The sequence below is a fragment of the Hyla sarda genome, chromosome 1, assembly GCF_029499605.1.
Source record: "Hyla sarda isolate aHylSar1 chromosome 1, aHylSar1.hap1, whole genome shotgun sequence".
NCBI lineage: Eukaryota > Metazoa > Chordata > Amphibia > Anura > Hylidae > Hyla > Hyla sarda.
In genome coordinates, this window is record NC_079189.1 from 817,046 (window position 1) to 842,825 (window position 25,780).

Consider the following 25,780-nt stretch of genomic DNA (forward strand, 5'->3'; position numbering starts at 1 on the left):
TCCTTACTACTGGGGTGACACACTGTAACAAACCTCCTCCTCATGTAATCTCCTTACTACTGGGGTGACACACTGTAACAAACCCCCTCCTCATGTAATCTCCTTACTACTGGGGTGACACACTGTAACAAACCTCCTCCTCATGTAATCTCCTTACTACTGGGGTGACACACTGTAACAAACCCCCTTCTCATGTAATCTCCTTACTACTGGGGTGACACACTGTAACAAACCTCCTCCTCATGTAATCTTCTTACTACTGGGGTGACACACTGTAACAAACCTCCTCCTCATGTAATCTCCTTACTACTGGGGTGACACACTGTAACAAACCCCCTCCTCATGTAATCACCTTACTACTGGGGTGACACACTGTAACAAACCTCCTCAAGTAATCTCCTTACTACTGGGGTACTGGAGCTCAGCAGGATAGAAGAGATTGTGATAAATGACCTGTGGGGATGGTCATGTGACAGGAGTGGGTGGGGCTCAGTAGTAGGAGAAGATTAGTGGTGAAGGACCTGTGAGGATGGTCATGTGACAGGAGTGGGCGGGGCTAAGCAGTAGGAGAAGATTAGTGGTGAAGGACCTGTGAGGATGGTCATGTGACAGGAGTGGGTGGGGCTCACCAGGAGAGGAATAGTGGTGAAGGAGAAGGACCTGTGAGGATAGTCATGTGACTGGAGTGGGTGGGGCTAAGCAGTAGGAGAAGATTAGTGGTGAAGGACCTGTGAGGATGGTCATGTGACAGGAGTGGGCGGGCTCAGCAGTAGGAGAAGATAAGTGGTGAAGGACCTGTGAGGATGGTCATGTGACAGGAGTGGGCGGGGCTCAGCAGTAGGAGAAGATTAGTGGTGAAGGACCTGTGAGGATGGTCATGTGACAGGAGTGGGCGGGCTCAGCTGGGAGGAGGTGCAGTGTGTGAGGTAAGATTCCATGAGGATTTTGTTATATTGGAGATTTATCAGGACATTTATGAAGCTTTTTTCTCTGGGTCCGTGCGACTTTTTGTGCGAATATTGGTGAGTGGTGAGTGCGCCCATCAGGTTCTTCACCCCCTGTATCCCGGGTATTCCTGTAGGAACCAATAGGTTTTATGGCTCCTCGGCTGATATCTGGGTGATCACCTATATGGGCTCCAGGGGCCCCTAATAACTTCACTGATAAGAGACATTACACCTGGAACCTTATAGAAGCCTTATGGCCAGAGGTGAAGGGTTTGGTTTATTGGGGCCTCTATACACTCCGAGACCGGCTTGTGATGGAGCAAATCCTCCTGATATATGATGTGACCCCTGTATAATATATATAATAAGTGAGGATGTGTATGTGATATATGATGTGATCCCTGTATAATATATATAATAAGTGAGGATGTGTATGTGATATATGATGTGATCCCTGTATGATATATATATAAGTGAGGATGTGTATGTGATATATGATGTGATCCCTGTATGATATATATATAAGTGAGGATGTGCATGTGATATATGATGTGACCCCTGTATGATATATATAATAAGTGAGGATGTGTATGTGACATATGATGTGATCCCTGTATGATATATATAATAAGTGAGGATGTGTATGTGATATATGATGTGATCCCTGTATGATATATATAATAAGTGAGGATGTGTATGTGATATATGATGTGATCCCTGTATAATATATATATAAGTGAGGATGTGTATGTGACATATGATGTGATCCCTGTATAATATATATAATAAGTGAGGATGTGTATGTGATATATGATGTGATCCCTGTATGATATATATATAATAAGTGAGGATGTGTATGTGATATATGATCTGACCCCTGTATGATATATATATATATAAGTGAGGATGTGTATGTGATATATGATGTGACCCCCTGTATGATATATATAATAAGTGAGGATGTGTATGTGATATATGATGTGATCCCTGTATGATATATATAATAAGTGAGGATGTGTATGTGATATATGATGTGACCCCCTGTATGATATATATAATAAGTGAGGATGTGTATGTGATATATGATGTGACCCCTGTATAATATATATATAATAAGTGAGGATGTGTATGTGATATATGATGTGATCCCTGTATGATATATATATAAGTGAGGATGTGTATGTGATATATGATGTGATCCCTGTATGATATATATATATATAATAAGTGAGGATGTGTATGTGACATATGATGTGACCCCTGTATAATATATATAAGTGAGGATGTGTATGTGATATATGATGTGATCTCTGTATGATATATATAATAAGTGAGGATGTGTATGTGACATATGATGTGATCCCTGTATGATATATATAATAAGTGAGGATGTGTATGTGATATATGATGTGACCCCTGTATAATATATATATATATAATAAGTGAGGATGTGTATGTGATATATGATGTGATCCCTGTATGATATATAATAAGTGAGGATGTGTATGTGATATATGATGTGATCCCTGTATGATATATATATATATAATAAGTGAGGATGTGTATGTGATATATGATGTGATCCCTGTATGGTATATATAATAAGTGAGGATATGTATGTGATATATAATAAGTGAGGATGTGTATGTGATATATGATGTGATCCCTGTATGATATATAATAAGTGAGGATGTGTATGTGATATATGATGTGATCCCTGTATGATATATATAATAAGTGAGGATGTGTATGTGACATATGATGTGATCCCTGTATGATATATAATAATTGAGGATGTGTATGTGATATATGATGTGATCCCTGTATGATATATATATAATAAGTGAGGATGTGTATGTGATATATGATGTGATCCCTGTATGATATATATAGTAAGGATATGTATGTGACATATGATGTGATCCCTGTATGATATATATATAATAAGTGAGGATGTGTATGTGATATATGATGTGATCCCTGTATGATATATATATAATAAGTGAGGATGTGTATGTGATCTATGATGTGATCCCTGTATGATATATATAATAAGTGAGGATGTGTATGTGATATATGATATGATCCCTGTATGATATATATAATAAGTGAGAATGTGTATGTGATATATGATGTGATCCCTGTATGATATATATAATAAGTGAGGATGTGTATGTGATATATGATGTGATCCCTGTATGATATATATAATAAGTGAGGATGTGTATGTGATATATGATGTGATCCCTGTATGATATATATAATAAGTGAGGATGTGTATGTGATATATGATGTGATCCCTGTATAATATATATATAATAAGTGAGGATGTGTATGTGATATATGATGTGACCCCTGTATGATATATATAATAAGTGAGGATGTGTATGTGATATATGATGTGATCCCTGTATGATATATATAATAAGTGAGGATGTGTATGTGATATATGATGTGATCCCTGTATGATATATATAATAAGTGAGGATGTGTATGTGATATATGATGTGATCCCTGTATGATATATATAATAAGTGAGGATGTGTATGTGATATATGATGTGACCCCTGTATGATATATATAAGTGAGGATGTGTATGTGATATATGATGTGATCCCTGTATGATATATATAATAAGTGAGGATGTGTATGTGACATATGATGTGATCCCTGTATGATATATATAATAAGTGAGGATGTGTATGTGATATATGATGTGATCCCTGTATAATATATATAATAAGTGAGGATGTGTATGTGATATATGATGTGACCCCTGTATGATATATATATAATAAGTGAGGATGTGTATGTGATATATGATGTGATCCCTGTATAATATATATATAATAAGTGAGGATGTGTATGTGACATATGATGTGGCCCCTGTATAATATATATAATAAGTGAGGATGTGTATGTGACATATGATGTGGCCCCTGTATAATATATATAATAAGTGAGGATGTGTATGTGATATATGATGTGATCCCTGTATGATATATATAATAAGTGAGGATGTGTATGTGATATATGATGTGATCCCTGTATGATATATATAATAAGTGAGGATGTGTATGTGATATATGATGTGATCCCTGTATGATATATATAATAAGTGAGGATGTGTATGTGATATATGATGTGATCCCTGTATAATATATATATAATAAGTGAGGATGTGTATGTGATATATGATGTGACCCCTGTATGATATATATAATAAGTGAGGATGTGTATGTGATATATGATGTGATCCCTGTATGATATATATAATAAGTGAGGATGTGTATGTGATATATGATGTGATCCCTGTATGATATATATAATAAGTGAGGATGTGTATGTGATATATGATGTGATCCCTGTATGATATATATAATAAGTGAGGATGTGTATGTGATATATGATGTGACCCCTGTATGATATATATAAGTGAGGATGTGTATGTGATATATGATGTGATCCCTGTATGATATATATAATAAGTGAGGATGTGTATGTGACATATGATGTGATCCCTGTATGATATATATAATAAGTGAGGATGTGTATGTGATATATGATGTGATCCCTGTATAATATATATAATAAGTGAGGATGTGTATGTGATATATGATGTGACCCCTGTATGATATATATATAATAAGTGAGGATGTGTATGTGATATATGATGTGATCCCTGTATAATATATATATAATAAGTGAGGATGTGTATGTGACATATGATGTGGCCCCTGTATAATATATATAATAAGTGAGGATGTGTATGTGACATATGATGTGGCCCCTGTATAATATATCTAATAAGTGAGGATGTGTATGTGATATATGATGTGATCCCTGTATGATATATATAATAAGTGAGGATGTGTATGTGATATATGATGTGATCCCTGTATGATATATATAATAAGTGAGGATGTGTATGTGATATATGATGTGATCCCTGTATGATATATATAATAAGTGAGGATGTGTATGTGATATATGATGTGATCCCTGTATAATATATATATAATAAGTGAGGATGTGTATGTGATATATGATGTGACCCCTGTATGATATATATAAGTGAGGATGTGTATGTGATATATGATGTGATCCCTGTATGATATATATAATAAGTGAGGATGTGTATGTGACATATGATGTGATCCCTGTATGATATATATAATAAGTGAGGATGTGTATGTGATATATGATGTGACCCCTGTATGATATATATAATAAGTGAGGATGTGTATGTGACATATGATGTGGCCCCTGTATAATATATATAATAAGTGAGGATGTGTATGTGACATATGATGTGGCCCCTGTATAATATATATAATAAGTGAGGATATGTATGTGATATATGATGTGATCCCTGTCTGATTTTAGGGCCCCATCCTCTCCAATATAGTCCCCGCCAGGACTATTTCCCTCCAGTTGTCTCCTCTTCTCCTGAATGACCCCCAAGGATGGACAAGGACAGGAATGAGATGACTAAGAGAATATTACACTTCACCTTGGAGATCCTCCACCTGCTGACCGGAGAGGTGAGGTGACCCATCTACATTTCCACCATTGTTGTCCCCCCATCTACATTTCCACCATTGTTGTCCCCATCTACATTTCCACCATTGTTGTCCCCATCTACATTTCCACCATTGTTGCCCCCCCCCATCTACATTTCCACCATTGTTGTCCCCATCTACATTTCCACCATTGTTTTCCCCATCTACATTTCCACCATTGTTGTCCCCCATCTACATTTCCACCATTGTTGTCCCTATCTACATTTCCACCATTGTTGTCCCCCCATCTACATTTCCACCATTGTTGCCCCCCATCTACATTTCCACCATTGTTGCCCCCATCTACATTTCCACCATTGTTGTCCCCCCATCTACATTTCCACCATTGTTGTCCCCCATCTACATTTCCACCATTGTTGTCCCCCCATCTACTTTTCCACCATTGTTGTCCCCCCATCTACTTTTCCACCATTGTTGTCCCCCCCATCTACATTTCCACCATTGTTGTCCCCCCCATCTACATTTCCACCATTGTTGTCCCCCCCATCTACATTTCCACCATTGTTGTCCCCCCCATCTACATTTCCACCATTGTTGTCCCCCCATCTACATTTCCACCATTTTTGTCCTCCATCTACATTTCCACCATTGTTGGCCCCCCATCTACATTTCCACCATTGTTGGCCCCCCATCTACATTTCCACCATTGTTGGCCCCCCATCTACATTTCCACCATTATTGTCCCCCATCTTTGGAGCCGCTCTATGTTCTGGATGTCTCTTTGTATGGGAGGTTTCCAGAACTGACCCCAGTATTCCAGATGTGCTCACTAGATCTCTATACAGGGGGCACAATCTCCTCTTTGTAGTGAGGGAGGAATACTGGGGTCAGTCCCCTCATTGTCTCTCTCCATACACAGGATTACACCATAGTGAAGAAGACATTGGGGGAGTGTGTGGCCCCCAGCAGCCATCTCCATGAGTCAGGAGGACGGAGCAGGGCCCGGGGCCCCATCATGGAGTCTCCACCTCACTCACTGATACATGAGGAGAAGATCCTAGAACTCATCCACAGGATCACTGAGCTGCTGACTGGAGAGGTGACCCTGCTGGGACATTATACAGTAATGGAGGGGTCTGGTGATGATTAGAGAGGTGACACTGCTGGGACATTATACAGTAATGGAGGGGTCTGGTGATGACTGGAGAGGTGACACTGCTGGGACATTATACAGTAATGGAGGGGTCTGGTGATGATTAGAGAGGTGACACTGCTGGGACATTATACAGTAATGGAGGGGTCTGGTGATGATTAGAGAGGTGACACTGCTGGGACATTATACAGTAATGGAGGGGTCTGGTGATGACTGGAGAGGTGACACTGCTGGGACATTATACAGTAATGGAGGGGTCTGGTGATGACTGGAGAGGTGACACTGCTGGGACATTATACAGTAATGGAGGGGTCTGGTGATGACTGGAGAGGTGACACTGCTGGGACATTATACAGTAATGGAGGGGTCTGGTGATGACTGGAGAGGTGACACTGCTGGGACTTTATACAGTAATGGAGGGGTCTGGTGATGATTAGAGAGGAGACACTGCTAGGACATTATACAGTAATTGAGGGGTCTGGTGATGACTGGAGAGGTGACACTGCTGGGACATTATACAGTAATGGAGGGGTCTGGTGATGACTGGAGAGGTGACACTGCTGGGACATTATACAGTAATGGAGGGGTCTGGTGATGACTGGAGAGGTGACACTGCTGGGACATTATACAGTAATGGAGGGGTCTGGTGATGACTGGAGAGGTGACACTGCTGGGACATTATACAGTAATGGAGGGGTCTGGTGATGACTGGAGAGGTGACACTGCTGGGACATTATACAGTAATGGAGGGGTCTGGTGATGACTGGAGAGGTGACACTGCTGGGACATTATACAGTAATTGAGGGGTCTAGTGGTGATTAGAGAGGTGACACTGCTGGGACATTATACAGTAATTGAGGGGTCTGGTTATGATTGGAGAGGTGACCCTGCTGGGACATTATACAGTAATGGAGCGGTCTGGTGATGACTGGAGAGGTGACCCTGCTGGGACATTATACAGTAATGGAGGGGTCTGGTGATGACTGGAGAGGTGACCCTGCTGGGACATTATACAGTAATGGAGGGTTCTGGTGATGACTGGAGAGGTGACCCTGCTGGGACATTATACAGTAATGGAGGGTTCTGGTGATGATTAGAGAGGTGACACTGCTGGGACATTATACAGTAATGGAGGGGTCTGGTGATGACTGGAGAAGTGACCCTGCTGGGACATTATACAGTAATGGAGGGGTCTGGTGATGACTGGAGAGGTGACACTGCTGGGACATTATACAGTAATGGAGGGGTCTGGTGATGATTAGAGAGGTGACACTGCTGGGACATTATACAGTAATGGAGGGGTCTGGTGATGATTAGAGAGGTGACCCTGCTGGGACATTATACAGTAATGGAGGGGTCTGGTGATGACTGGAGAGGTGACACTGCTGGGACATTATACAGTAATGGAGGGGTCTGGTGATGACTGGAGAGGTGACACTGCTGGGACATTATACAGTAATGGAGGGGTCTGGTGATGATTAGAGAGGTGACACTGCTGGGACATTATACAGTAATGGAGGGGTCTGGTGATGACTGGAGAGGTGACCCTGCTGGGACATTATACAGTAATTGAGGGGTCTGGTGATGACTAGAGAGGTGACCCTGCTGGGACATTATACAGTAATTGAGGGGTCTGGTGATGACTGGAGAGGTGACACTGCTGGGACATTATACAGTAATGGAGGGGTCTGGTGTTGACTGGAGAGGTGACCCTGCTGGGACATTATACAGTAATTGAGGGGTCTGGTGATGACTGGAGAGGTGACACTGCTGGGACATTATACAGTAATGGAGGGGTCTGGTGATGACTGGAGAGGTGACCCTGCTGGGACATTATACAGTAATTGAGGGGTCTGGTGATGACTGGAGAGGTGACACTGCTGGGACATTATACAGTAATGGAGGGGTCTGGTGATGAATGGAGAGGTGACACTGCTGGGACATTATACAGTAATGGAGGGGTCTGGTGATGACTGGAGAGGTGACACTGCTGAGACATTATACAGTAATGGAGGGGTCTGGTGATGACTGGAGAGGTGACACTGCTGAGACATTATACAGTAATGGAGGGGTCTTGTGATGACTGGAGAGGTGACACTGCTGAGACATTATACAGTAATGGAGGGGTCTGGTGATGACTGGAGAGGTGGCACTGCTGGGACATTATACAGTAATGGAGGGGTCTGGTGATGACTGGAGAGGTGACACTGCTGGGACATTATACAGTAATGGAGGGGTCTGGTGATGACTGGAGAGGTGACACTGCTGGAACATTATACAGTAATGGAGGGGTCTGGTGATGACTGGAGAGGTGACCCTGCTGGGACATTATACAGTAATGGAGGGGTCTGGTGATGACTGGAGAGGTGACACTGCTGGGACATTATACAGTAATGGAGGGGTCTGGTGATGATTAGAGAGGTGACACTGCTGGGACATTATACAGTAATGGAGGGGTCTGGTGATGACTGGAGAGGTGACACTGCTGGAACATTATACAATAATGGAGGGATCTGATGACTGGAGCGGTGACACTGCTGGGACATTATACAGTAATTGAGGGGTCTGGTGATGATTGGAGAGGTGACCCTGCTGGGACATTATGCAGTAATGGAGGGTTCTGGTGATGACTGGAGAGGTGACACTGCTGGGACATTATACAGTAATGGAGGGGTCTGGTGATGACTGGAGAGGTGACCCTGCTGGGACATTATACAGTAATTGAGGGGTCTGGTGATGACTGGAGAGGTGACACTGCTGGGACATTATACAGTAATGGAGGGGTCTGGTGATGACTGGAGAGGTGACACTGCTTGAACATTATACAGTAATGGAGGGGTCTGGTGATGATTAGAGAGGTGACCCTGCTGAGACATTATACAGTAATGGAGGGGTCTTGTGATGACTGGAGAGGTGACACTGCTGAGACATTATACAGTAATGGAGGGGTCTGGTGATGACTGGAGAGGTGGCACTGCTGGGACATTATACAGTAATGGAGGGGTCTGGTGATGACTGGAGAGGTGGCACTGCTGGGACATTATACAGTAATGGAGGGGTCTGGTGATGACTGGAGAGGTGGCACTGCTGGGACATTATGCAGTAATGGAGGGGTCTGGTGATGACTGGAGAGGGGGCACTGCTGGGACATTATACAGTAATTGAGGGGTCTGGTGATGACTGGAGAGGTGACACTGCTGGGACATTATACAGTAATGGAGGGGTCTGGTGATGACTGGAGAGGTGACACTGCTGGGACATTATACAGTAATGGAGGGGTCTGGTGATGATTAGAGAGGTGACACTGCTGGGACATTATACAGTAATGGAGGGGTCTGGTGATGATTAGAGAGGTGACCCTGCTGGGACATTATACAGTAATGGAGGGGTCTGGTGATGACTGGAGAGGTGACACTGCTGGGACATTATACAGTAATGGAGGGGTCTGGTGATGACTGGAGAGGTGACACTGCTGGGACATTATACAGTAATGGAGGGGTCTGGTGATGACTGGAGAGGTGACACTGCTGGGACATTATACAGTAATGGAGGGGTCTGGTGATGATTAGAGAGGTGACACTGCTGGGACATTATACAGTAATGGAGGGGTCTGGTGATGACTGGAGAGGTGACACTGCTGGAACATTATACAGTAATGGAGGGATCTGATGACTGGAGCGGTGACACTGCTGGGACATTATACAGTAATTGAGGGGTCTGGTGATGATTGGAGAGGTGACCCTGCTGGGACATTATGCAGTAATGGAGGGTTCTGGTGATGACTGGAGAGGTGACACTGCTGGGACATTATACAGTAATGGAGGGGTCTGGTGATGACTGGAGAGGTGACCCTGCTGGGACAATATACAGTAATTGAGGGGTCTGGTGATGACTGGAGAGGTGACACTGCTGGGACATTATACAGTAATGGAGGGGTCTGGTGATGACTGGAGAGGTGACACTGCTGGAACATTATACAGTAATGGAGGGGTCTGGTGATGATTAGAGAGGTGACCCTGCTGAGACATTATACAGTAATGGAGGGGTCTTGTGATGACTGGAGAGGTGACACTGCTGAGACATTATACAGTAATGGAGGGGTCTGGTGATGACTGGAGAGGTGGCACTGCTGGGACATTATACAGTAATGGAGGGGTCTGGTGATGACTGGAGAGGTGGCACTGCTGGGACATTATACAGTAATGGAGGGGTCTGGTGATGACTGGAGAGGTGGCACTGCTGGGACATTATGCAGTAATGGAGGGGTCTGGTGATGACTGGAGAGGGGGCACTGCTGGGACATTATACAGTAATTGAGGGGTCTGGTGATGACTGGAGAGGTGACACTGCTGGGACATTATACAGTAATGGAGGGGTCTGGTGATGACTGGAGAGGTGACACTGCTGGGACATTATACAGTAATGGAGGGGTCTGGTGATGATTAGAGAGGTGACACTGCTGGGACATTATACAGTAATGGAGGGGTCTGGTGATGATTAGAGAGGTGACCCTGCTGGGACATTATACAGTAATGGAGGGGTCTGGTGATGACTGGAGAGGTGACACTGCTGGGACATTATACAGTAATGGAGGGGTCTGGTGATGACTGGAGAGGTGACACTGCTGGGACATTATACAGTAATGGAGGGGTCTGGTGATGACTGGAGAGGTGACACTGCTGGGACATTATACAGTATTGGAGGGGTCTGGTGATGATTAGAGAGGTGACACTGCTGGGACATTATACAGTAATGGAGGGGTCTGGTGATGACTGGAGAGGTGACCCTGCTGGGACATTATACAGTAATTGAGGGGTCTGGTGATGACTGGAGAGGTGACCCTGCTGGGACATTATACAGTAATTGAGGGGTCTGGTGATGACTGGAGAGGTGACACTGCTGGGACATTATACAGTAATGGAGGGGTCTGGTGTTGACTGGAGAGGTGACCCTGCTGGGACATTATACAGTAATTGAGGGGTCTGGTGATGACTGGAGAGGTGACACTGCTGGGACATTATACAGTAATGGAGGGGTCTGGTGATGACTGGAGAGGTGACCCTGCTGGGACATTATACAGTAATGGTGGGGTCTGGTGATGATTAGAGAGGTGACACTGCTGGGACATTATACAGTAATGGAGGGGTCTGGTGATGACGGTATCATTGTGTGTAGGTTCCTATAAGGTGTCAGGATGTGGCGGTCTATTTCTCCATGGAGGAGTGGGAGTATGTAGAAGGACACAAGGATCTGTACCAGGACATAGTCATGATGGAGGATCACCGGCCCCTCACATCACAAGGTAAGAAGAGACATATATATAGATATCACTCTCACTACCTAGTAACATAGAAATCTATCCAGCACTGATGAATTCATTCCCTGTGTGTTCCCTATAGATGGAGTGATTGATAGAAATCCACCCGAGAGGTGTCCCCGCCCTCTGTATTCCCAGGACTGTCCAGAGGGAAATGTCCCAAAGAACCATCAGGTAGATGGCGTTAAAGTCTCCAAAATATGACCATAAAGTGATTGAACCCCTGATCATGCACCATAGGTCCCACCTGAATTAACCCCTTAAGGACTCAGGGTTTTTCAGTTTTTGCACTTTCGTTTTTTCCTCCCTACCTTTTAAAAATCATAACCCTTTCAATTTTCCACCTAAAAATCCATATTATGGCTTATATAAATGTAAATATACGTCCTGCATCGTTAAAGGGTTAGAGGGGAACTCCGTGTGATCTGGGTAGGGACCCCCATGATCTCCTGCCCGGCGCCCCGGTTCTGCTCATGCAAGAATAAATAAATAACTTTGATCAAAACCAAAGTCGTAGTAATAAAATCCCAGAACCACAATAAGATATAATAATAAACATGTCCCCCATGACTTCTCGGGTCACTTACCTCTTCTATAAAACATTGTGATGGAAAGGAAAGTGAAATAAAAGGGGGAGGGCGGGGCTTCTTCTAATCTTCCCACAGGTGACTGAGCTGGAGACACCACAGCCCAGTATAGAAGGGAAATACGTTTCCCGCCAATGGGCCTCCAGCCAATCAGAATGCTGTTGTTGGGCTGGAGCATCGCTGGGCAGAAGATCATGGTTACCGGGCAGAATCTGATCCTCCAATCAGAAGCAGGAATCCATCTCTCAGCAGAACAGCTGTTACCGGGCAGAATCTGATCCTCCAATCAGAAGCAGGAATCCATCTCTCAGCAGAACAGCTGTTACCGGGCAGAATAACTGAGGAAAACAACCTGTGGAGATAAAGGAGGAAGAAGGAAATAAGGAGGAGGGGGAGGACATGTATACTGGGGACCATGGGGCCGTGTGCCCCCCCAGGTTATAATGGAATTCGGGAGCCCATTTTATTTTGTTTGTTTTTTCTTTTTCTGTTTTTTTTTTTTTTTCCTCTTTAGGGTGAAGATCTGATGGATATTAAGGTTGAGGTTAAAGATGAACCAGAAGAGGAGACGGATTTCGGGGCTGATCAGCAGTGTAAGGAGGGGGAGACTTTTATTGGTGGAGGGTCTCCTAGATACTACTACACCCATCATCTGATCATCACATGGAATAATCTATTCATCACTGTGTATTCCCTACAGATGGAGTCATTGATAGAAATCCACCCGAGAGGTGTCCCCGCCCTCTGTATTCCCAGGACTGTCCAGAGGGAAATGTCCCAGAGAAGCATCAGGTAGATGAGGCTGATCCTATATCTCTATAGGGGGGTCCTGCAGTCATAGATGTGGGGATAGATTTTGGGGTCTCTGTTGCTCCTCCTGTCTGCTGTATTGTAGTGAATTGTTCTATATGTCACATCAGGGGGGAGATCTGACTAATAATAAAGTGGAGGATGAAGAAGAGAGGATGAGGGGCCATCACCCGTGTATGAGGGGAGTGAAGGAGGAAATTCCAGGAGGTGTTGTCCCAGGTATGTAATAATGCCAGGAGGTGTTGTCCCAGGTATGTAATAATGCCAGGAGGTGTTGTCCCAGGTATGTAATAATGCCAGGAGGTGTTGTCCCAGGTGTGTAACAATGCCAGGAGGTGTTACCCCCAGGTGTGTAACATTTCCAGGAGGTGTTACACCCAGGTATGTGTTTAATTCCAGGAGGTGTTGTCCCGGGTGTGTAACAATTCCAGGAGGTGTTGTCCCGGGTGTGTAACAATTCCAGGAGGTGTTGTCCCGGGTGTGTAACAATTCCAGGAGGTGTTGTCCCGGGTGTGTAACAATTCCAGGAGGTGTTGTACCGGGTGTGTAACAATTCCAGGAGGTGTTGTCCCAGGTATGTAACAATTCCAGGAGGTGTTGTCCCGGGTATGGAATGTTTCCAGTAGGTGTTGTCTCAGGTATGTAGTAATGGATTACAGAGGGAATTCAGAGGTGTCTTCAGGGGAGGCTCCACCTTAGATCTACATGACATTAACCCTTCAGGCCCCAGTGATCCCCTGTGTTATGTATAGTCAGGACCTGAGGGAGGTGACTATATAGAGATCATCTCCAAGGTCATCTGTGGGTCCTGTCATGCTCCAGGTAGAACACTAGGGGCAGTATTTGTGGTCACCAGATGTGATGAACGGCTGAAGTAATGTACTGAATCGGTGTAAGGGTAGTGTCACACGTAAAGGATCCACAGCAAATTTTACAATGTGGATCCGCCGGTGACCTGTCCCATAGTGTGCGTCCAGCTGCCTTCCCCGCCCCTGGCCTGCTCGCAGCAGCAATACGCCGCTCTGAGAAGCCACACAGGGGCCGATAGATTGGATTTGTTTTTTTTGCCTGGTATGACCCCATGAGGTCTCCTGTGTTTGTCTTTTACCCCTTTTGGGTCATTCACAGATCTTCTCCAGAGTCAGGAGAAAGGGGAGAAATGGCGTCTATCAGAGGATGTAATGTGTCCGGAGGGAGAAGACCCCTAAGAAAGTCCAACAATAGGTATTACATCCCCCAATGATCAGGATCGGCCATTATTCAAACAGATCGAATCCATTCATGGAATTTGAGATTTATAAGAAGTTCATCCCTCCAGCAGAATAAGAAATGGACATCACATACGGGCAGGGATACAGAGCTCTCTAATTCTCAGCCAGAACCCGTCCCTGTCTATTTCATACTTACCCTAAACAGCGACTCCACAACTAGAAGACGGTCCCTACTCTGAATCAGTGCAGGGACATTACAGGTCAAAATAACAAACTACAGCAATACAGTAAGGTCAGAGAGAAACAGAACACAGTGGGTTAATACGCACTAAATACAATAACGGAGAGAGACAAACAAACAGAAAGGATAGTAAACAAGTCAGATCAGAAATCCAAGAGGACAGCAAAGGTACAGAATCGAGAATCAAAGGGTTAACAAATTTCAGAACTATAATAACAAAAACAACAGAATCCGATGCAGGTAAAGGCTTCAGAAACAATCGTGTTATTACCTGTATATACAGAATGATTCAGGGTCTTGTAGATTGGGGTTTTTCTCTTCTTCTTCTTTTGCAGACAGTATAATATATATGTTGTATGGGGATGTGATGGATACTTGTTGTTTTATATTCACCTGGTTCTTTTAGTCATGTGACTGACAGGGAGCAGATGATTGGATCACTTTTTCTTTTATATGTAAATGTGGTCATGTGACCTTAATGGTCTGAAAGGAGGAGGAGTCTACTCCATAAACTGCATGAAAAAAAACTGCGTGTGTTTCCTGCCCAATAGAAATGTTATCAATTCCTTTACTTTGTAGTTGGGATAAAAATGGATTCTGTTATTTTATTTCCCAATAGGAAATCCCAGTAAGAATGAGGGAAACGTCCTGTTATCCCTGAATAATAAACGAGAAGATGGAGAGATCATGGAGCGCTCCTCAGGACAAGATGGAGAGATCATGGAGCGCTTCTCAGGAGAAGATGGAGTGATCATGGAGCGCTCCTCAGGACAAGATGGAGAGATCATGGAGCGCTCCTCAGGAGAAGATGGAGAGATCATGGAGCGCTCCTCAGGAGAAGACCTCCTTACCCCTAATGTCCATCCAGATCTATCCTATAATAATCCCCCTGATCATGGGGAACCTTCTCCTGACCAACCACACATTGTTACAAACAGAAAGAAGCTGTATGTGTGTTCAGATTGTGGACAATGCTGTTTAAGGCAATCAGATCTTACTATACATGAGAGAACTCATACAGTAGAGAAGCCATATTTATGTTCAGAATGTGGGAAATGCTTTAAACATAAATCACGTCTTGTGTTACATGAGAGAATTCACACAGGAGAGAAGCTACATTCATGTTCAGAATGTGATAAATGTTTTACATGTAAATCGCTTCTGGTTCGACATGAGAGAAGTCACACAGGAGAGAAGCCACATTCATGTTCAGAATGTGAAAAATGTTTTACAAGTAAATCGCATCTGGTTAGACATGCGAGAATTCACACAGGAGAGAAGCCACCACATTCATGTTCAGAATGTGATAAATGTTTTACATGTAAATCACATCTGGTTAGGCATGAGAGAAGTCACACAGGAGAGAAGCCACATTCATGTTCAGAATGTATGAAATGTTTTATAACTAAAGCAGAGCTTAAAAGACATCAGAGAACTCACATAAAAGAGAAGCTATTTTCATGTTTAGAATGTGGGAAATGTTTTAGGACTAAAGGAGAGCTTGTTCTACATGAGAGAATTCACACAGGAGAGAAAGCATTTTCATGTTTAGAATGTGGGAAATATTTTAGAGCTAAAGGAGAGCTTGTTAGACATGAGAGAAGTCACACAGGAGTGAAGCCATTTTCATGTTCAGAATGTAAGAAATGTTTTGGAGCTAAATCAGATCTTGTTAGACATGTGAGAAGTCACACAGGAGATAAGCCATTTTCGTGTTCAGAATGTAGGAAATGTTTTAGAGAGCATTCAGATCTTGTTATACATCAGAGAACTCACACAGGAGAGAAGCCATTTTCATGTTTAGAATGTGGGAAATATTTTAGAACTAAAGGAGCGCTTGTTAGACATCAGAGAAGTCACACAAGAGAGAATCTACATTCATGTTCAGAATGTGAGAAATGTTTTGGAGCTAAATCAGATCTTGTTAGACATGTGAGAAGTCACACAGGAGAGAAGTCATTTTCGTGTTCAGAATGTAGGAAATGTTTTAGAGACCATTCAGATCTTGTTATACATCAGAGAACTCACACAGGAGAAAAGCCGTATTCATGTTCACAATGTGGGAAATGTTTTAGAACTAAATCACATCTGTGTAGACATGAGAGATGTCACACTGGACAAAAGGAATTTTCATGTGCAGAATGTATAAAATGTTTCATAACTAAAGCGGATCTTGCAAGACATCAGAGAACTCACACAGGAGAGAAGTCATTTTAATGTTCAGAATGTGGGAAATGTTTCTTAACTAATTTATATCTTGTTATATGTGAGAGAAGTCACAGGATAGAAGCCGCATTCATGTTCAGAATGTGGGAAATTTATTTTTTTTCTACAGAAATCCCATCTTGTTAGAGATGAGAGAAGTCACAATCATGTTCAGAATGTGGGATATGCTTTATACATAAATCAGGCCTTGTTGGACATGAGAGAAGCCACATTCATGTTTAGAATGTAGAAAATGTTTCACAACTAAAGCAGAGCTTGGTAGACATGAGACAACTCAGACATTAAACATTAAGCAGAGATTCTAGGAGATTCCGGAATAGATGAAAGTAGTTTATTTTTTTATTTTTTTCCATCTCTTCCGCCCCCCCCCCCTCCCTCTTCTTGTAATCTTGGGGATTTGATGTAAAGTGTTTAATGTTACTTTATATATGATATATTGATATGTGTATATAGGCGGAGATATGACATTGTTATTTTTGTATGTATGATGTAGAAATGATGTATGTAAAAGCTCTGACCAGTCTCAGCAATCTTATGATTGCTATAAATAGTCCTCTATGGGGGACGTAAAAAGTAAAAAAGCCCTCCCCCAATAAAAATGTAACCCCCTAAGGACTCAAAACAATTGGAGATTTTCCTATCCTTGATGACAGAAAATATAGATGTTATTAAAGACAGGAGGTGAACATTATGCCATCTCTTCTTTACTGATAAAATATAGCAGCAAGGGTTAACATAACGTTAAAGGAGTACTCCGGCGCTAAGACATCTTATCCCCTATCCAAAGGATAGGGGATAAGTTGCCTGATCGCTGGGGACCCCCATGATCTTGCACTCAGCACCCTGTTATAATCAGTCCTGGACCATGTTCGCTCCGGGTCTGATTACTGGTGATCACGGGGGCCGGAGCATTGTGACGTCATGGCTCCGCCCCTGTGTGACGTCATGCTCCGCCCCCTCAATGCAAGGCTATGGGAGGGGGCATGACGGCTCCGGGGACTGATTATAACGGGGTGCTGCGTGTAAGATCACGGGTCCCCAGTGGCGGGACCCCTGCAATCAGGCATCTTATCCTTTGGATAGGGGATTAGATGTCTTAGTGCCGGAGTACCCATTTAAAGGGGTACTCCGGTGAAAGCCTTTTTTCTTTTAAATCAACTGGTGCCAGAAAGTTAAACAGATTTGTAAATTACTTCTATTAAAAAATCTTAATCCTTCCTGTACTTATTAGCTGCTGAATACTACAGAGGAAATTCTTATCTTTTTGGAATTCTCTCTGATGACATCACGAGCACAGTGCTCTCTGCTGACGTTATTATAATAATAATAACGCTTTATTTATTGTTGTCCTTAGTGGGATTTGAACCCAAGGCCCCAGCACTGCAAGGCAGCAGTGCTAACCACTGAGCCACCATGCTGCCCTTTGCCCTTTCTATGCATGGTTGCTAAAATGGACAGAGATGTCAGCAGAGAGCACTGTGCTCGTGATGTCATCAGTGTTCCAAAAAGAAAGGAATTTCCTCTGTAGCTTTCAGCAGCCAATAAGTACTGGAAGGATTAAGATTTTTTAATAGAAGTAATTTACGAATATGTTTAACTGTCTGCCACCAGTTGATTTAAAAGAAAAAAGGTTTTAACTGGAGTACCCCTTTTAAGGGTATGTTCACACGAGCGGATCCCCAGTGCATACTACCCTGCAGATCCGCCGCTGAAGGACCGCTGTATGGTGCCTTTACATGTGCCTGCTCGGAGCCGCAATACGCAGCTACGAGCAGACACACTGCGAAGTGTGAGCTGCCGCGCGCATACGCAGTATACTTGCACTTCACAGCAGCTCTCGGCCGAGCGCGCATGCGCAGTGACTCGCACATTGCTTCAGTGTGTCTGCTCGTAGTGGTGTATTGCGGCTCCGAGGCACATGTAAAGGCACCATACAGTGGTCCTTTAGCAGCGGATCCGCAGTGTAATATGTGCTGGGGATCTGCTAGTGTGAACCTACCCTTAGAGAAAAAAAACTGACAATATGTAAATTAGGTATGAACAGTAGCCAATCATCAGACAGCACAGGTAATATAAGGTATGCACAGGTAACAGTCTTCCTCTTCTTTGATGCGAGGAAAAAACAGAAAAGCAATTTCTAAACAAATATATATAAAAGGAAAAAAGGACTATAAAAGTCCAAAATATATACACTGCTCAAAATATAAAGGGAACACTTGACCCCTTAAGGACGCAGCCCTTTTTCACCTTAAGGACGCAGCCCTTTTTCGCAATTCTGACCACTGTCACTTTACGCATTAATAACTCTGATGCTTTTAGTTATCATTCTGATTCTGAGAGTTTTTTCGTGACATTCTACTTAATTTTGGTGGTAAATTTTCGTCGTTACTTGCATCCTTTTTTGGTGAAAAATCCCAAAATTTCATGAAAATTTTGTATTTTTCTATCTTTGAAGCTCTCTGCTTGTAAGGAAAATGGATATTCCCAATAAATGTTATTTTTCTTCACAAATACAATATGTCTACTTTATGTTGGCATCATAAAATTCACATATTTTTACTTTTTGAAAAAATTAGAGGGCTTCAAAGTAGAGCAGCAATTTTCAAACATTTCATGAAAATTGCAAAATGTGAAGGGACAGATAATACAGAACTACAACTTCCAGCATGTCTGGGCAGTCTAGGCATGCTGGGGGTTGCAGTTTGGCACCCACTAGGAAGTAGTCTTACTGCCCCCTTCCTTCCCAATCCACCCCCCCACCACCACCACCATCGTTTCCCTACCTGCGCCTCGATCTCTGCTGATGTCTCCGGTGATCACCGGGCCCCATCGCATCTGGTCCTCAGGTAAAGGCCTCCATCTTCTCCCCCCATTCTGCCCGACATCCAGGGGTTGGCAGACTGGGGGTTGCCATGGCAACCTACTGTCCTGCGCTGCCATTGGTCAGAACTCATTTTTGACTAATGGTAGGGGATAGGAGGAGATCGCAGCACTGCAACCTCGCTCCTATCCCTCAGGATGATTGGGGCTGTCACAGAGTACCGATGATCCCTATTTTCCGGGTGATCGGGTCACCAGAGACCCGATCGGCCTGGAATAGCAGAAAATCGCATGTCTGAATTGACATGCAACTTTCTGCGATCGCCGACATGGGGGGGGGGGGGGTTCTCAGGACAATGTGCCGGGATGCCTGCTGAATGATTTCAGCAGGCATCCCGGTCCCCAACCGGCTAGCCACGGGCGTATGCATACGTCCTGAAGAGGTTAAACATCACAATGTAACTCCAAGTCACTGACACTTGTGTGAGATCCCACTGTCCACTCAGGAAGAACACTGATTGACAATCAATTTCACATGGAACAGACAACAGGTGGAAATGATAGGCAATTAGCAAGACACCCCCACTAAAGGAGTGGTTCTGCAGGTGGTAACCACAGACCACTTCTCAGTTCCTATGCTTCCTGGCTGATGTTTTGGTCACTTTTGAATGCTGGCAGTGCTTTCACTCTAGTGGTAGCATGAGATGGAGTCTACAACCCACACAAGTGGCTCAGGTAGTGCAGCTCATCCAGGATGGCACATCAATGCGAGCTGTGGCAAGAAGGTTTGTTGTGTCTGTCAGTGTAGTGTCCAGAGTACGGAGGCGCTACCAGGAGACAGGCCAGTACATCAGGAGATGTGGAGGAGGCCGTAGGAGGGCAACAGCCCAGCAGCAGGACCGCTACCTCCGCCTTTGCAAGGAGCACTGCCAGAGCCCTGCAAAATGACCTCCAGCAGGACACAAATGTGCATGTGCCAACTCAAACGGTCAAAAACATAAGGGTGGTATCAGGGCCAGACATCCACAGGTTGGGGTTGTGCTTACAGTCCAACAGGACGTTTGCCATTTGCTAGAGAACACCAAGATTGGCAAATTCACCACTGGTGCCTTGTGCTTTTCACAGATGAAAGCAGGTTCACACTGAGCACTTGTGACAGAGTCTGGAGACGCCATGGAGAACGTTCTGCTGCCTGCAACATCCTCCAGCATGACCAGTTTGGCGGTGGGTCAGTAATGGTGTGGGGTGACATTTCTTAGGAGGTCCGCACAGCCCTTCATGTACTTGTCAGAGGTACCGAGATGAGATCCTCAGACCCCTTGTGAGACCATATGCTGGTGCGGTTGGCCCTGGGTTCCTCTTAATACAAGACAATGCTGGACCTCATGTGACTGGAGTGTGTCAGCAGTTCCTACAAGAGGAAGGCATTGATGCTATGGCCTTCCCGCCCGTTCCCCTGACTCCGATTGAGCACATCTGGGACGTCTCGATCCATCCACCACAGACTGTCCAGGAGTTGGCGGATGCTTTAGTCCAGGTCTGGGAGGACATCCCTCAGGAGACCATCCTCCATCTCAACAGGAGCATGCCCAGGCGTTGTAGGGAGGTCATATGGGCACGTGGAGGCCACACACACTACTGAGCCTCATTGGGACTTGTTTTAACCCCTTAAGGACCAAGCCCATTTTAACCTTAAGGGTGCGTTCCCACAGGGCGTATACGCAGCGTATTTGACGCTGCGCAAAATGTATGGCAGCAGCGGGAAATACGCTGCGTATTCCTTGCTCACTATACACACAGGGCTTTCCGGCGGCAGCCCTATGTGTACAGTGAGTTTTGGAGGCGGAGCCGCGCGTTGCAGACACGCCGGCACACGGCCCCGCCTCCAAAACTCACTACACACATAGGGCTGCCACCGGAAAGCCCTGTGTGTATAGTGAGCAAGGAATACGCAGCGTATTTCCCGCTGCTGCCATACATTTTGCGCAGCGTCAAATACGCTGCGTATAAGCCCTGTGGGAACGCACCCTAAAGGGGTACTCTGGCACTAAGACATCTTATCCCCTATCCTGCCGCTGGGGACCCCTGTGATCTTTCACGCAGCACCCCGTTACCATCAGTCCCCGGAGCATGTTCGCTCTGGGTCTGATGACTGGCGATCAGGGGGCCGGAGCATTGTGACATCACGGCCTTGCCCCCGTGTGACGTCACGCTCTGCCCCATCAATACAAGCCTATGGGATGGGGCGTGACAGCTGTCATGCCCCCACCCATAGGCTTGCATTGAGGGGGCGAAGCCGTGACGTCACAATGCTCCGGCCCCGTGATGGCCAGTCATCAGACCCAGAGCGAACATGCTCCGGGGACTGATGGTAACGGGGTGCTGCGTGAAAGATCACAGGGGTCCCCAGCGGCAGGCCCCCACGATCAGGCATCTTATCCCTTATCCTTTGGATATCCTCGGTGTCTTCTCCGTTCAGGGATCCCCTGTATGGCAGGCGCTCTCCTTCCTCATCATCAGGCGTACGTGCGTCGGCGTGCGTAACGACGTGATGGCGGCGACGGAGAGCGAGGATACCCGGCCGGCAGCAGAGACGTTCCGGAGCGACGGGGACACGGTGACAGCGATGGAGCGACATCCAGGGCATCTGGAGGTCCGCAGATTGAAGACCACTGCATAGGAAGTAATACTCACGTGTCCCCGCTGCTCCGGAACGTCTCTGCTGCCGGCCGGGTATCCTCGTCGCCGCCATCACGTCGTTCCGCATGCCGACGCACGTACGTGATGACGAGGAAGGAGAGCGCCGGCCATACAGGGGATCCCTGAACGGAGAAGACACCGAGGAGGCAGGTAAGGTCCCTCTTGGTGTCCTGTAAGCACTAACCCGGCTATTCAGTCGGGCTGTTCGGGACGCCGCGGTGAAATCGCTGAACAGCCGGGTTAGTGTCACTTTCCCTTCAGACGCGGCGGTCAGCTATGATCGCCGCGTCTGAAGGGTTAATTCAGGACATTGCCGCGATCGGTAATATCCTGTATTAGCCGCGGGTCCCGGCCATTGATGGGCGCAGGGACCGCCGCGATAGGGGTGTATTCGCCGTATAAGACGCACCGACTTTTTCCCCCCAGTTTTGGGGAAGAAAAAGTGCGTCTTATACGGCGAAAAATCCGGTAGGTCCCAGAGGGGGTGATATGAAAAGACGTCTTTATAATAGAGAAACATATTGGATGCTTCTACTAGAAACGAGATGCCCACAGGGTTCGAATAAAAGAATTGACCTGATTGTAACGTGACCTTAACTAGATTAGTACAGGATTACATTTTGGTAAAATAATAAAAAATTCTTTTAAGGCTCAATAATGTTGGGGCAGTCAGGGGAGATATATATATATATATATATATATATATATATATATATATATATATATATTCTTTGTATGTAATACGAACTGTGTAACATCTGACTCCTAGTGCAAATTAATAGGACATAATAAATAGAGAAAATGATAATAATATGTAGAATTAATAAATACTCGGGTGGGCGAGGACCATTGTTATTGGCCCTCCCCAGCCTAAATAATGCCAGCCTGATACTGACTTGGCACAGGAGCGCCATTTTTGACGCTCCAGGCCTGTTGGTACCGGCTTTTCCCGGAACCCCTGTGGTGGTGGGTACCGGGGTAATAATTGGGGGTTAGTTTTTGGGGCTAAGTCTAAGCTCCGGCTTAGTAATGGATTCCGTCTATAAGACAGATTCCATTACTAAGCCTGTAAAGGAATAAAAAAAAAAACAACAACACAAAATATTACATTTTTTTTCCAAATGCCACTTCCTTACAAGCCCTCTTTGCGACTGTTTGTGTGACTTAACAATCCAGTAAAAAGCAAGTTTTTTTTAAGCTAGGTCTGACCTTGCTTACACTTGCCACTTTTTAAAGGGGTTCTGCAATTTTGTTTTATTTTTTTTTATTTCTGCTTAAGTGCGACTTAAATTCCCAACCACAGCAAAGTGAAAACTGAAAATTGCTTAAGTAAGGCTGATTGGTACTTTATGCTTAACCACAAAGGTTGCACAAAAAATTGCTTAGGCACACGTGCGACTTTTGGCCTTAGGTAAGTGGCCGTACCACGTTTAAAGGGGTACTCCGCCCCTAGACATCTTATCCCCTATCCAAAGGATAGGGGATGTCAGATCGCCGCGGTCCCGCTGCTGGTGACCCCGGGATCCCCGCTGTGGCACTCTGCTATCATTGCTGCGCAGAGCGAGATCGCCCTGCACGTAATGACGCGCAATACAGGGGCCGGAGCATCGTTACGTCACGGCTCCGCCCCTCGTGACGTCACGACCCGCCCCTTTCAATACAAGTCTATGGGAGGGGGCGCGGCGGTCGCCACGCCCCCTGCCATAGACTTGCATTAAGGGGACGGGCCGTGATGTCACGAGGGGCGGAGCCATGACATCACGCTGCTCCGTCCCCTGTATTGCGCGTCATTACGTACAGAGCGAACTTGCTCAGTGCTGTAATGATAGCGCAGTGCCGCAGCGGGGATCCCTGGGGTCCCCAGCAGCGGGACCCCGGCGATCTGACATCTTATCCCCTATCCTTTGGATAGGGGATAAGATGTCTGGGGGCGGAGTACCCTTTAACCCCTTAAAATGATCAGTTACTTATTCAAAATGTAGAAAATGTATCTAGTTGGCAAGGTTGGCACCTGTTTTAATGCCAATCCACAGTTTGGGCCAGACTGGATACAGTTGGGTATTATAGAGGGGCCCTTACTCTTTATACCCCTAAGATTAGGTCAGTGGCCCAATCGCGTTTAACCCCTTAAAATCATCAGTTACTTATTCAAAATGCAGAAAAGGTATAGGTGGCAAGGTTTCACCTGGTTTAATTCCAATCCACAGTGTGGCCCAGGCTGGATACAGTTGGGTATTATGGAGGGACCCTTACCCTTTATTTTTTAACCCTCAGGTCAGTGGCCCAACAGCGTTTAACCCCTTAAAATCATCAGTTACTTATTCAAAATGCAGAAAATGTATATAGGTGGCAAGGTTTCACCTGGTTTAATGCCAATCTGCTGTTTGGGCCAGGCTGGATACAGTTGGGTATTATGGAGGGACCCTTACCCTTTATTTTTTAACCCTCAGGTCAGTGGCCCAACAGTGTTCAACCTATTGAAATCACCAGTTACTTATTCAAAATGCAAAAAATGTATCTAGTTGTCAAGGTTGGTACCTGTTTTCATGCCAATCCACTGTTTGGGCCAGACTGGATACAGTTGGGTATTATGGAGGGGGCCTTACTATTTATATTCCCACCCTTAGGTCAGTGGCACAGCCACGTTTAACTCCTTAAAATCATCAGTTACTTATTCAAAATGCAGAAAATGTATATAGTTGGCAAGGTTGGCACCTTTTTTAATGCCAATCCATAGTTTGGGCCAGGCTGGATACAGTTGGGTATTATGCAGGGACCATTACCCTTTATTTTTCATTCCTCAGGTCAGTGGCCCAACAGCGTTTAACCCCTTGAAATCATCAGTTACTTATTCAAAATGTAGAAAATGTATATAGTTGGCAAGGTTGGTACCTGTTTTCATGCTAATCCGCTGTTTGGCCCAGGCTGGATGCAGTTGGGTATTATGGAGGGGCCCATATTCTTTATATTTCCATCGATAATTCAGTGGCCCAATGGCGTTTAACCCCTTGAAATCGTCAGTTACTTATTCAAAATGCTGATTTTTTTTCATCCATTTTTTACTATAATTTTTTTCAGGAAAAATACAAACAATGTAGATTTTTTCTTCTGAACCTGATTGTTCCCAAATAATATTCAACATTTATGTATAAAAAACAGATTTACTGCAGAGGAATAAGAGGAGAAAAGGTTTATTAGTCACAGTCATCTATAAGACAATGAGAATAAGAAACCAACTTCAGTGA

The 25,780-nt window shown here is 44.6% G+C and overlaps 1 protein-coding gene across 3 annotated transcripts; it reads left to right on the plus strand.

The window, feature by feature from the left end:
- The first annotated feature begins 770 nt into the window (after positions 1–770).
- Positions 771–18,165, plus strand: LOC130281578 (oocyte zinc finger protein XlCOF7.1-like). 3 transcript variants are annotated; one of them, XM_056528971.1, is made up of 9 exons: positions 771–1,022; positions 5,334–5,491; positions 6,390–6,569; positions 11,799–11,925; positions 12,023–12,114; positions 13,042–13,120; positions 13,228–13,319; positions 13,448–13,556; positions 15,409–18,165. In XM_056528971.1, the coding sequence occupies exons 2-9, from the start codon at positions 5,414–5,416 to the stop codon at positions 17,004–17,006; spliced, it is 2,355 nt and encodes a 784-aa protein (XP_056384946.1). In that variant the 5' UTR covers positions 771–1,022; positions 5,334–5,413; the 3' UTR covers positions 17,007–18,165. The 3 variants fall into 3 exon arrangements, with proteins under 3 accessions (XP_056384946.1, XP_056385025.1, XP_056385102.1); XM_056529127.1 differs by lacking the exon at positions 6,390–6,569 and having other exon boundaries at positions 772–1,022; XM_056529050.1 differs by lacking the exons at positions 12,023–12,114; positions 13,042–13,120.
- The last annotated feature ends 7,615 nt before the right edge of the window (positions 18,166–25,780 follow it).